Source organism: Octodon degus, unplaced genomic scaffold (assembly GCF_000260255.1).
Source record: "Octodon degus isolate 3935 unplaced genomic scaffold, OctDeg1.0 scaffold00013, whole genome shotgun sequence".
In the NCBI taxonomy this organism is placed as follows: domain Eukaryota; kingdom Metazoa; phylum Chordata; class Mammalia; order Rodentia; family Octodontidae; genus Octodon; species Octodon degus.
The window spans coordinates 25,829,751-25,843,983 of record NW_004524589.1 but is presented as its reverse complement, the minus strand read 5'-3'; the positions used below and the strand labels follow the sequence as shown (position 1 = coordinate 25,843,983).

Here is a 14,233-nt window from a genome sequence, read left to right as displayed (position 1 = left end):
TTTTTTGTGGAACCGAGGATTGAACTCAGACCCTTGCACTTGCTAGGGAAGCACTTATTTCACTGAGCCATCTCCCCGGCCCCCTACTTAACTTTTAAATGGCCTGACTTTAAGCTACTGAGGTGCTTGTCATTGGATACATATAAGTAGCTCTGCAGAGTTTAGTGATTTGAGTTTTATTTCTTATTTCTGCTCTTGAAAGAGAGTGAACTTTAAAGAGAATAAACCAGCTGTCTAAGGTTTTGAGGATTATGTTCAGCCGTTAACATCAGTCTTAGAAAATGGTGGCTTTTGGTGACAGAAGACACTTGGCATGGTTACTACTGGGCATTTATTGTTCAGAGCCTAGATTCCCTTCAGCATTTTAGCATGTGATTCTCCCCTCAAGATCTTGAGATAGTTGATCTGCCTCCAGTGTGTGTTCATATTAGAGGTAGTAATAAGGAGAAGGGTGATGAGAATAGGAGGCATTGTCATGAGTCATTGTCTCTAAAGAACTCCCCAGAACTAAAGCCATGACTTCAGTTGACTAGAATTATGCAGCATGACCAGCCCTTTGTATGTGGCATGGGAAGCCTGGAAATGTAAGCTTTTTATTACTGTTACTAATAAAGTCCAGACTTAAGTCAGAAAAAGGGAAGAGTTGATGTCAGTGATTTTCTTCTGTTCATGAAAGCCTTTTCTTTTTGTTGTTAGAAAATATGTCAGTCGTGGGGCTGGAGAGATGGCTCAGTAGAATAGGCGCTTGCCTGGCAAGCGCAAGGGCCTGAGTTCAATCCCCAGTTCCACAAAAAAAAAAAAGAAAGAAAGAAAGAAAGAAAATATGTCAGTCTTAACTTCCCATGTCAGTTTGGCAGCAATACTAATGTTTGGCAAACAGCTTTATTGTAGTTTCAGTTTAATTGTGCATTTGATTATGTTATGCTTATCATGTTGATTTAATTCTTGCTATCTATATAGGATCAAACAGGTCCAAGACAACTTAAAAACACTGATGCCTGGATTGATGAAAATGAACTCTAAGAGAGCCTTGAAAGGTTGTTAGCTACTAGGCTGAACTTCCTGATAGTAGAAAGGTGCTAGCTGTACATTTTTGTCCTCATCCACTGCTTACTACACTTCTTTATTCCTTTCTTCCTCATTCATCTTGCCTATCAGTTTTCAAATGGTAGAAGCCCATTTTGTCTACCTCTTGCTAGAGACTTGTGAGTTCCTTATTAGAGTGCATTCCCCATTCATTTTTCACTGAGGAATTGAATTTAGAAGTTAGTTGAAATTGTACAAGTGGTAACCCTGAAGATATATTTTTGTCCCCTAGAGGTAGCATATTCTTCATTCACAAGATAGTAATTATGAGGGATGTGACCACATGTTGCTGGGATATAGCAGTTAACACAACAGAGTCTTTTTTAAGGTAGTTTTCATTTCAAGTGATGAACTTGTTCAAAAAACAAATGCATCTTTAAGGTCATGTGACAAGTCACTTAACAATTTTTTAATTTTAAAGTAGGAGTCAGTACCCTGGATGTTGCGGCACACTCCTTTAACCTCACTGCTTGGGAGACTGAGGCAGTAAGATCATTGTGAGTTTGAGACTTACTATTCTTGCTACATAATGAGTTCGTGCCAGTCTGACCTACATAGTGAGACCCTGTCTCAAAAAACAAAACAAAACAAAAAGCAAATAAAATAGACTCAGCAAACTTTCTCTAAAAGAACTAGGCAGTATTAATTGTATTGTGGACCACATCTGATCTGTCATACATTCTTGGTTTTTTTGAGTTTCTATTCATGGTCCTTTTTCACAAACCTAAAAATATAAAGCCCATTCTTGATGGGCTGTACAGAAGTAGGAAATGAACAGAGTCAGGCCTGTCACTGCTGTTTGTTAATAGCACTGGGAGACTTGAGGCAGTTGGTGTTACATGAGCTGATTTTCGTATTCAAAGTGGCACAGGAGTGGTAGAGGAACTAAAGCAGAAGCAGAAGACAGTAACTTATTGCCCAGTGTAAGGTTCCATTAGTGCCATCTCTTGAGAAATGGAAGGCTGGCAAAAACCGACCTGGGAGATAAAACATAAGCTCTGTTTTAAACATACTAAATTTTACATTCCTGTTAGATTTCTAAGTGAATTGTCAATTAGAGTTTAGAGAGAGTCCATGACTATGTATCTAAATATGCTTCAGCTATGGATGACATAGCCATGAGTTTTGAGGATATTATCTAGGGAGAGGAAAGGGCCATAAACCAAGTCAAGAGGCCGTGCAACATTTCAGAATGGGTAGAAGAGAATCCAGCAAAAGAGATCAAGGAGCTTAAGAGTGTCCATTGTAGTGAGGAGGAAAACCAGAGCAGTATCATGAAAGCCAGAAGAGAATGTTAAGTTGTGAGCTTTGTCACAATCATGTTGTCAGGAAAAATATGCAGAAATAACCACTAGACTGGGCATCAAGGACTTGATGAGAATAGCTTAACTGGACTATATGGGACAGAGACCATTGGTATCTTTACCAAGGGAAGCAAAAAAGTTATAGCATAGCAAATGGAGCCGTGTGATGAAGGAATGTTGCTGTCTTGGTAACTGGAGATAAGATCTGTTTGCTTAGTCATAAGGATAATCCAGTAGAGAAAGGGAACTCAATGATACAAGAGGGGTTTGCTTGAAAATGTTAAGGATTGGTGCTAAATTTATTTTAAAAAGCAAACAGTTTCCTGAGTTAAAAGGGAAAGAATAAGGAATTTCCTAAATAGATTAAGCAAAATCTCTGGACATAGATATTTAAGAGAAAACACAGCATATTTAAGGAATGGCAAGCATTTATTCTAGCTGGAATAAAGTTTCCACTTAAGCATATAATAAAGAAAGTGATTAGCAAAGGTCAGATGAAGGACTAGTGTCTTAGAATTCTTTATGAAGACAATGAAAATCCTCTGAAGGATTTAAAATTGAGTAAGTTTTTGATAACATTTTTTAAAGGTGAAATAAAGAAGATAGATATAGAAACTGACTAAATTGTAGGTAGGGAAATCAATGAAGAAACTGATATAATAGTCCAGGCCAGTATATTAAAATGATGTTTTGTTTTGTTTTAGAATCCAGAGAAATTCACTAAAAACAGGATTAGGTAAGGTCAGTTATATATTTTATTTCATTTGTTTATAACAATGCCCATAAGATGTGTAACAGTCAGGTAAATAGATATAGGAGCTGAGGATGTAGCTCAGTGGTAGGATATTTACTAACCTAGTATGTGTGAGGCCATGAGTTTGTTCTCAAGCACCAAAAAGGAAGGAAGGAAGGATCGATCGATCTGGAGAGCAAATGCTGGGTTTCAGGCAAATTGACTTGAAAACAATTACTTGGGTAAGGCACAAACAAGAAGTCTCAGTTGTCAGTAAGTGTCTCAGTAGTGTTAATGATACTTTCCAAGAGAATTTTATGAAGCATGAGCTTCAAACCATAATATGAGCAGATTTTGTAGTTTACAGACATAGTGATTACTGAAAAAAAGAAAAAAATCTACCCATTTTTGTCCTGCTTAAGTGGTTTTTTTTGGTTTATTTGTTGTTTGTTTTTGGTGGAGCTGGGATTGAACCTAGGACTTTATACTTGCTAGGCAATTGCCTTGCTGCTGTTACACCCCAGTCCTATTTTTTAAAAATATATTTATTTTTAAACTGATGACTGTTCTTTATAATCACTGAAAAATACGTATTTTGCTTTATTCTCTTTATTAAGATTGAAGAATTAGAAGAGAAACTTAATGATGCACTTCATCAGAAGCAACTACTAACTTTGAGATTAGACAACCAATTGACTTTTCAACAGAAGGATGCCAGGTAAGTAAAGTTAAAAAAGAAAAAAAAGTATTTAGCAACTAAAAGTAACTTTGTTACCTATTTACGCATGTTATTGTAAGTTAAAATAGAGAAATTTTGCCAGGCATGATGGCTCACACCTGTAATCCCAGCACTCATCTGAGGCAAGAGTATTGCCACAAGTTCAAGGCCAGCCTGTACTACATAGTGAGTTCAAGGCCAACCTGAACTAGATGGTGAGACCTTGTCTCAAACACCAAAAAACTAACCAAACAAAAAATAAAATAGAGAAATTTTGTTAAAACTAATAACTTTCATGTCTAGACCACCAAAAAACAGGTTATTTGATAGAGTATATTAAACACAGAAAGTAAAAATTCAACTTTCATTAAGTAAGCATAGGTCAGTGTAAGTGGACCACACCGGAAGTTGCTCTAAACTGAACACACAGTTTTGTTGTCTAGATTATTAATCTTTTTTCATTTATTTGTGAAACATACTGATTGATTGATTATCATGGCCCATTGGAATTTCCTGGCTTGAGGTACTTTCTGATATCCCTACATATTTTCTTCTGCTTAGCAGAGTGCTTATCGCAAATCTACCTTTTAATCTCAACTGTGCCTGTACCAATTATACCTATTACACTTACGTAATTTAATTAAAAATAATGAGTACTAAAAAGGTGCATTGTTTCTATTGAAAGTATAGATAAATTCATCGGAAACTGTCAATAATAGTAACAAAAAATAATCAAATGAACTATAAGTAAGACAGGTTTAAAAATTGGGGGCAGGGGCTGGGGAGATGGCTCAGTGGAATAAGCGCTTCCCTGGCAAGCACAAGGGCCTAAGTACAATCCCCAGTTCCTCAAAAATAAAATAAAATAAAAATTGGGGCCAAGGCCAAGGATGTAGTTCAGTGGCATAAAACCTGCCTAGCAAGCACAAAGTTGTGAGTTTGATTCTTGGTATGAAAATAATAATAATCATAATAATAATTGGGACCAAAAATCAAGCTAATAAGGTCTCCTGTCTTTATAAAGAAATTGAGCTTGGAAATCATAAAATATGAAAACAAAACATACTTCTGTATTAAAAGTCAGTATGTATTTCTGTATTTTAATTAGAGTAAATGTGTAAAGTAAATATCTTTGTTTTTTTAAGATTTCACTAGTAATATTTTCTAAAAAGTTACTTGACCAGTTGTTAGCTAGGACATTAGATGGATCTCAGACTTTAACAAGAACCTTGGAAGACTTCCTGAGAATTTGCATTTCTGCCAGATTCCCAGGCGATGCCGATACTATTGGGAAAGTACTTTGCTAGACATATTGAACAATGCTGAGTGGGACTTTGTTGACTACTGCAGCATTGCTATTGATAGAAAATGATGATTAAAAAGTGGTTGGATCATGAACATATTTTGATGGCAGAGTAATAGGATGTCCTGAAGGATTAGATAAGGGGTTTAAGAAAAAAAAGAAAGAACCAGGGATTGCACCAACATTATAAAAGATGGAGTTGTTACCAACTATAATGGAGAAAATCCAAATGAGGGTTTGTGAGTAAAGAGTAGGACGTGTTAAATTAGAGTTATCTACGTAAAGCTCCACATGGACCAGGCATGGTGGTGGTGCATGCCTGTAATCCCAGCACTCGGGAAGCTGAGGCAGGAGGATCACCAAGAGTTTGAAGCTAGCTTGGACTACAGAGCAAGACCCTATCTCAGAAAAACAAAAAGCATTCCACATGGGCATGTATGAAAGTTATGGTCTGAACATGTAAATCTACAATCATTACCGGTATGTTCCCTGAGGAAGTGAGTGTAGTCAGAGAAGACCATATACTCACTATTAAGAATGAAAAGATTCTATAGTAAAAAAGGAGAATGTGCAGCAAGTGTGGTTTCTTGAGATCAGATTTGAAAAACTTTATCAAGGAAGGAAGGTTAAACTTAGGAGTAGAGTTCTTATTTAGTATGCATAAGTTTTGAATTCGATCCCCTATACTACACACATACAAAAGGAGAGATTAAATGTGAAAAGTACTATTGTTAGGTTCTGGGTGTAGAAAAGACTAAGAACCATTAACAATGTGGGTATTATTGGCAGCACTGAGATCTAAGGAGTAAGGGCAACTACTTAATGGACATGGGATTAAGAAGAAAGAAAGGAAGGCCGGCCAAATAGCTGAGCAGATTAAAGCACCTGCTTAGGCAGACATAGGGACCCAGAGTTCCATCCCTGTGCTGGCCCCACCCCCAGGGCACACTGAGACACCAGTGCATACTGAGAAGGCAATTGAGATGGACATGGTGGTCCGCACCTGTAATCCCAGCACTTGGGAGGCTATAAACAGAAGGATCACTACAAATCTGATCTATGTAGTGAGACCTTGTATACCCTGTACACCCTGTCCTAAATACAAAAAATGAAAGAGAAGAAAGAAATGAGAGACCCATTTTGAAGTTTTCCTCCCATAGGGAAAGAAATCAAGGAGAAAGTGAAATGGGGTCAAGAGTTGTTTTCATGTATTTTTAAGACAGAAGAAATAATGTTTGTTGACAGAAGTAACATAGTAGGAAGGAGAAAAAAAATCATATTTTTCCTTCTTGCTTAAAATCTCTGGGTAGACAAGTAACAATAACAGTGTCTGTTAATGTTCTTTGAGATTGATAATTGCAGATATAATGTGACTGAATGAATACTTTATGATAGTTAAATGTTGGTATATTGCTTAACGAATTCCCTGAAGTACCAGAATAAAAGAGAAATGAAAATTATTTTAAATAAGTAGTGTCCAGAGCAGATGTGTGAGACTTAGCACTTAAGCAGAACAAATGTATACTTTTGTAATTTGATTTTTTAATTGTTTTTTTTTAAAATATCACCTAATAATTTATGTGAGTACAAATTGATTGGTTAGTATGTAATTGTTATTTCATGTTTAATTGGTTAAGTAAATAAGCATTTAGCTGGATCCAAGAATACTGCTGGACTTTGTATTTCCCAGGTTTTTAATACTGTAGAGAATATTGAGAAAGTTAAATTTTTAAAGATTCTTTGAAGCTTCTATGAATTCTCTCCTAATGTAGAAAGTATCACGAACTCATGAAACAAGAAATGGAAACTATTTTATTAAGACAAAAACAACTAGAAGAGACAAATCATCAGCTAAGAGAGAAAGCTGGAGATGTTCGTCGAAACCTACGTGACTTTGAGTTGACAGAAGACCAATATACGAAACTAAAAGGTTTTCCTGAGGATCAGCTTTCTATTCCTGAATATGTATCAGTAAGTGTCTTGTATCACTGAAGAAAAAAAGTACATGTATTTTTCAGATGCTGTGCCTGTCTTACATATTAGCCATTACTTTCAAAGTATTCAATTAATGAGTTATCTTATGGTACTAATCTGAATATTGTAATATTCAGCTCACCAAATTTTAAAGGGTCTTGACCATTGCAAAAGTAATAAGATTCTAAAGTTATGAGCTACATAACTTTAGAAATGAATTATTTTATCAGAGAGTAGTACTTGATAATGGTCTCAAATGAAAAATTGTGAAGATAAAGTACAGGTGAATTGTTGCCCAGGGTTGGCTAGGGATTGTGGAGGGGTTAGTGTGATTATAAGTGTATAGGAAGAGGGAGAATTATGTGGTGAGATTATTTCAGGATCTGCACTTCTGATTAAGATATGGAAGTAGTCTTAAATTGTTTGCTCTTTGTATTCCAAAATTCACTGAGAAGCCCCAAAGAGGGTTTTATTGGTCTTTTTGAGACAGGGTCTTGATACATAGTTGAGGTTGGCCTTCAGCTTACTTTGTAGCCAGGCTGGTCCCAAACTTGCAGTGGTTTTCCAACCTCAGCCTCCCGAGTGCTGGGATTGCAGGAATGTGCTACCATGCCTAGCTTTCCCAGAGAGCTTTTGTTTATATCATATAGGCCTTATCTTTCATATTTGTTATGGTAAAATTAAGAGATTTTATAGACAGATGAATACTGAACCAATCATAATGGCACATGCTTGTAGCCCCTGGTACGCTGGTGGCTGAGGCAGGAGAACTGCTTGATTCCAGGAGTTGGGGGCCGGTCTGAGGAATATAACAGGACCCTGTCTTAAAACATAAATAACAATCCACAGCATGCAGTGCCAGCCCTGCCCTTGGGGCACTCTGAGATTTGAGACTGGGCGTGGTGGCACTCACACCTCTAATCCTAGCGCTTGGGAGGCTGAAAATGGGAGAATCAGAACGAGTCCAATCTGTGTAGTGAGATTCTATAGGCCCTGTAGTCCCTGTACCAAATACATTTTAAAAAAAAAAATGTATAAGTATGCATTCCATTAGCCTTAAAATCCTTGATGTTGTATATTAAGGAGCTTCAGATTATTTGCCAATACAATAAATAAACTCTAATTGTTCTCTTCTAAACTTTCTGGTGGCTTTTTACTTTTATTTTACTTATTTATTTTTAAAGAGAGTACAAATTAGAATTAGAACAAAAAATTACAAGTGATACAGAATTTCACTTAACAAAGTAATATGAATTTCTTAATGTTCATTTTAATACATAGTGTTGTCTTCCTTAGTTTTGTAGGGTCTTGTCATATGAAACTCTCATATGACTGAGCTAGGTAGCAAATTCTCATGAGAAAATTATGAATGGGAAGAAAAATCTGAACTAAAGAGAAGTATTGATAAGGAAGATATCTCCTTTCATCCTGAGTATCCCTTACACTGCAGTGGCAGCAGCAAGAGGAACTTTGCCAAGAAATAAGAACAAAGATAAAGGCTGGAATGAACTCCGTGGTAGAGTAGAGTGCTTGCCTGGCATATGCAGGGCTCTGGGTTCAATCCTTAGCATTGCAGAGAAGTGGACTTTGTCTCTTTATCACATATTTCTTGTTTCTCATATGTTTAGGCATTGGAGATTGAGCAGTCTACAAAATAAACAAAATTATTGTCTGCGTGGAGCTTACCTTCTAGCAGAACAACATAGAGAGTAATGTGGAATGTGTGTTGATAGGGAGGAAAGAACAGGAGATTAGGGAGTGTAGCCATGTAGGGGTGCTACTATAAACTGGGTCAGGGAGGGGCGGGGAGATAGCTCAGCTAGTTCAACCCTTGGTACTGCAAAAAAAAAAAAAAAAAAAAACCGAGGCCAGGGAATCACAGAGATTTTACTGGCAAGGTGACAGCAGGACTTTAAGAAAGACAAGGCCTGAACCGGAACCATGGATTTATATGTGGGAAGAGCTGTTCTCAGAAAAAGCAGCAAGAACAAGGCCCTCAAACACTTCATGTGTCCAGGGGATTTATAAGCAGATAGTACTGTGGAGTAAAAGGTAGTGTGTGTAAAGAGAGGAAAACAAGGGATAACTGTTGGGTGAGGAGTTACAGACCATGTAGATCTTTGTTAACTGAACATTAAGATGTGAAGTACGGTAGTAGGTTCAGTTAGTGATTTCTGCTTACTTGTAGTTATTTTCTTCTGTTAGTGATAATTAAACTTGAGTTCTTTTTTTTTTTTTTTTTAATCTTTTATTTATTTGGTACAGGGTCTCACTACCCAGCTCAAACTCATAGGGATCCTTCTATCTCAACCTCCCCAGTGCTGGGATTACAGGCGTGTGCCACCAGACTCTGTTTTGATGACTGGCGTGGCTTCTGGGCCTGGCCTGGCATGCAGTACCGGGGATCGAACTCAGGTCCTTGAGCTTACCAAGCAGGTGCTTAGATCATACTATCTCCACAGCCCTTGAGTTGTTTCCAATATTTATCCATGGAGATATATTCCAAGAGTACTAGTGAATGACCACAACTAGTGCAACATGGTTTACAGTATATACCACATTATTATGCATACATACTTAGGATTATTTCATTTCTAAGTTAGACACCATAAGAAATTGACAATAGCTGATAATGGAATCAAACATTGTAAGTTTTCTTTATTTAATTGTTTATTTTGTGGGCCAGGGGATTGAAGCCAGGGCTTCAGATATGTTAAATAAGCATTCTACCACTGGGCTATATTCCCAGCCCTTAAAAAAAAAAAAAAAATCTAAATTTTAGTACAGGGTCTTACTAAATTGCTCAGGCTGGGGCTGGGGAGATGGCTCAGTAGAATAAGTGCTTGCCCGGCAAGCTCAAAGGCCTGAGTTCAATCCCCAGTTCTACCAAAAACAAACAAACAAAAGTAACAGAACTAAACAAAAAAGGGGATACAGATGAATGTCCATTTTGTATCTGTGTATTCAAAATGGTTAGGATAGATACATAGTTACATTCCCTTAATGAATAGAGGGATTTGTTCTAATAGTGTTTGTAAATAGGATATCATGTCTGCATCTTGTACAGCAAATAACCATAGGAAGAGAGTATGCAATGTGTTAATTATTGAAACTGTCCTACCAAGTTGAAAAAAAAAATTGCTCCGGCTGATCTTAAACTTTTGATCCTCCTGCTCAGCCTCCTGAGTAGCTGGGACTGTAGGCATGTACTACCATGCCCAGGTAATAATTTAGTTTTAATTTAAAAAGTAACTATTTCAAACTTATGAATTGTTTATTTTTTTTTTTTTATTTTCTGTGTAATATCTTCGGGAAGTGGTTGACTATGGGTAAGAAACCATGGAAAGTGAAGCATGAATAAAGCATACTACTGTCTTGCAAATTAGCAAATTTCAATTGTAATTTACACTTTAAGATTGCTTATTCTTTTTTTTTCTCCCAAGATTCGGTTCTATGAACTAGTGAGTCCATTAAGAAAGGAAATCTGTGAACTACAGGTGAAAAAGAATGACCTATCAGAAGAATTAAGTACAAATAAAGGCCAGCTGAAGCAACTGACAGAGGTTTGTAAGGTTTGATCACTGATAAGAAGTAGCACCAATTTTTTCTATAAGGAATTTCTCATTATTTATGGTGAAGAGTGTCACAGTGATGGAAAAATGGAACCTGAGAATGCTTACTGCTGTGATTTTCATGAGTAATGAGAAGTAGGTTAAACTGGAAGTTGTTTTAAAAACTGAGAAGATAAGTTTATGATATTGACCTGTAATCCCTAATTTAGCATTTAGTAGTTGTAACTCATTTTCTTAAGCTGCTCCTAAAATCTTAATATGTACCACTGTCTTAGTTACTTTTCTTGTCGCAGAAACAAAATACCTGACACCCAAAGTTAATGGAGGACTGGTTGATTGTAGGTCAGTTATAGAGGTTTCAGTTCATAGTTGACTGGCCCGAGGCAGGGTAGCATGGCAAAGGGGCATCACAGAGGAGGAACAATTCATGATTGGCAGAAGGCAAGGAAGCAGTGAAGTAGGGAAGTAGCAGAAGCATACATCTCCTTTATTCCTCTATGTGCTGGGTGAGCCTTCCCATTATCCACACCCAGAACTTTGTTTAACCATCAGGAGACTAATCCAGTAATCATGCACCCTTAATGCCAGCATCATACAGTTTAATTCCAGCAGTACACACCCTCAATCCAGCCACCTCTCGAAAATTCCACCTGTTAGTGCATGAGGCTTTGGGGGATGCCTAACCATAACAGCCATACTGAAAGTTGTTGAGATATATGCATATAAGAGTTTAATATTTTAAGTCTATTTTTAATGTTATTCTATCAAGAAGGTATTTTTAATGTTACTCTATCAAGAAAGTGATATTTCTTGTGTCCTGCACAAGGAGTATAGGATAGGCTATGCAGGGGATTTCTTTCAGATGCCCTAAGTAAGAAAATACTTGCAACTTTTGTAGTTTGACTGTCAGTTTTGATTTGACTAGGACTGACCCTTTTAGCCCTTAAATCTAAGTACTAATAGCACCTCATTCATTTTTAAATGAATATATTGCAAACTAGTTGATAAATTATATAATCATAACTCTTCTGTTGATAGGAGGGTCAAGTAATGATTAGCTTGATTATGGCTTTGACCATACATTCCAAAATACTATCATGTAGTTATAGTTTGCTAAGAAAAAATAGTAATAGGTTGGTTCATTTTACTGTATAAGGACTAGAAAGATAGGGAGATAGCTCAGTAGAGTAAATGTTTGACTGGCAAGTGCAAGGTCCTGAGTTCAATCCCTGGTACCAAAAAAAAAAAAAAAAAAAAAGATACTCTGTCGTCTTCAAGTTTACAAGTAGAGGCTGCTCTTAATTCTTGCCTTATCTGGTATGAATGGCAGCTCTTGTCCATTTGTCAGTCATTCTGCTTTGTCAAATACAATTAACTTATAATACTTGTTCTGAGAATGTGTACTAATACTAGCATTAGTGCTAGTGATGCACACAGTACTGTGCCAGGTGCTGGCAGTACTAAATGTGACAGAATACTTGCCCTTAGGGAGTTTGACTTCTAATACATTAGAGTTAGAACATTTGATAGTATCTTGAACATACAGTCCATGTTCATTGTGTGAGCTTGAACAAATCTTTTTGGTAGTACTGGGGGTTGAATCCAGGGCTTGGCACATGCTAGACAAGCACTGTATATTGCCATTCATTCACTCACTCACTTCCTCATTCACTCATTCATTCAATCACTTTGACCAGGGTTTTCCTAAGTTGCCCAGAATGGTCATGAATGTGCAGTCCTCCAGACCCCTCAGCCTCCCAAATAACTGGGATCACAAGCATGTGCATCCTCTCTGTGGCTAATCAAGTCATTTAATGTTTCTTGTCCTTCAAATGGGAAACAATACTGTTTGTACTTCATTTTATTGCATTCCCATGTTTCTGTTTAGAAGTAAAGATATTATTTTAGTAAAGTTGCACACACATACTTATCGTATTTCTTATTTCAAGGATGGTTTTTGTCAACGATCTATTACCCAGAAATAAAGTTGTAACTTAATTTTTTTCAGTGCTCTACTTTGCTGCTTTCTTGCTATCAGACAGTATTTAACTGTCATCATACAGCCAGTATGACATGTAGTTCTAAGCTCAGCATCTTAAATTTATCCTTTCTCTTTTTTCTTTTTCTTTCTTTCTTTCTTTCTTTTTTTTTTTTTCTTCGTCTTTTTGAGACAGGGTCATGCTATGCAGTTCAGGCTGGCCTTGAACTCTAGCGTAGGCTGGTCTCAAACTTGGCAATCCTCCTGCCTCAGCCTTCCAAGTGCTGGGATTACAGGTATGCACCACCACACACAGCTAAACAGCTTTTTTTTTTTTTTTTTTTTTTTTAAAAAAGACCTTAATGAGGAGATGATAAATATTACATATAATTTTAAAAGAAGTCTTGCTATGAGGCCGAGGAGATAGCTCAATAGAATAAGCACTTGCCTGGAAAGCGTAAGGGCCTGAGTTCAATCCCCGGTTCCACAAAAAAAAAAAAAGTCATGCTACATATTGTGGGTTTTTTTAATGGGTCATTATATTATCTATTACTGCAGCATTATTTGAGGAATTAAAAGATACTGGCTTTTTTTAAAAAAAAAATTATTTTTTTATGTGTGTGTGTGTGTGTGTGTGTGTGGCCAGCTCAGCCCACCAGGGGGCGGGGCTGGCTGGCATGTGGTGCTGGGGAATTGAACTGCAGTCCCTGTGCTTTGCTAAGCTTGTTCTAAGTAGGTGCTTTAGACCACTGAGCCATCTCACCAGCCCCAAGATACTGTTTTTTGAGTTGTCTCCTAAATAGAAAAATCTTAGACCTCTCTGTTCCCTTACAACTTCTGTAAAATAGCAATTATGATATACAGTACCTACTTCACATGGGTATTATTGTAAGGAAGGAAATTCATTTTATAAGTAGAAATTGTATGTCAACTGTGTGTCAGGCATTGTACTATGTACTTGGTATATCTCACTGAACAAAACAGCAGTCCTTGTCTTTGTGGAGTCTATGTTTAAGAGGACAACTGGAAAAAAATTATCTGTAAAACATTTTAAGGACCTGGGAGATGGCTCAGTAGAATGAGTGCTTCCCTAGCAAGCGCAGGGGTCTGAGTTCAATCCCCAGTTCCGAAAATAAATAAATAAACATAAATAAGCAAATCATATAGTGTGGTAGAAGGTAATAACTGCAGTGGATGAAAGAACAAAATACATGAGAATAAGGTAAATAGAGCACCGCATTAGAAGCAGGAAAGAAAGCATGTTCAAAATTCCGGAGGAACTTAGGAATTTGCCAAGATTTGAGGAGAACAGGGAGACAACAGCTTAACCAAGGAAGAGTTTTCAAGCAGAGGAAAAAGCCAATGCAAAATCAAGAGTGTGACTCACTGTTCATAAAACAGTGAAGGGGTTGGTGTGACTGGGATAATTGAAAGGAAAAGGATAATTGGGAATAGGATCAGAGTTCTGTTGAAGTCCTTAGAAAGACTTTAACATTAGGTGAAATCAAGCGTAGCATTTCTAAAGGAGATAGGACATTTTTTTGGCCTATATTTAAGGATTCTGG

At 36.9% G+C, this 14,233-nt stretch overlaps 1 protein-coding gene across 3 annotated transcripts in view; it reads left to right on the top strand.

Moving 5' to 3' along the window:
- Pibf1 (progesterone immunomodulatory binding factor 1) overlaps window positions 1-14,233 on the top strand; it is a 245,520-nt gene that overhangs the window by 4,930 nt on the left and 226,357 nt on the right. For all 3 annotated transcript variants that reach the window (XM_023709663.1, XM_004626308.2, XM_023709662.1), the window contains exons 3-5: window positions 3,741-3,841; window positions 6,917-7,115; window positions 10,562-10,681. In XM_023709663.1, the coding sequence (XP_023565431.1) occupies window positions 3,741-3,841; window positions 6,917-7,115; window positions 10,562-10,681 (420 nt within the window). The remainder of the gene's footprint in view (window positions 1-3,740; window positions 3,842-6,916; window positions 7,116-10,561; window positions 10,682-14,233) is intronic.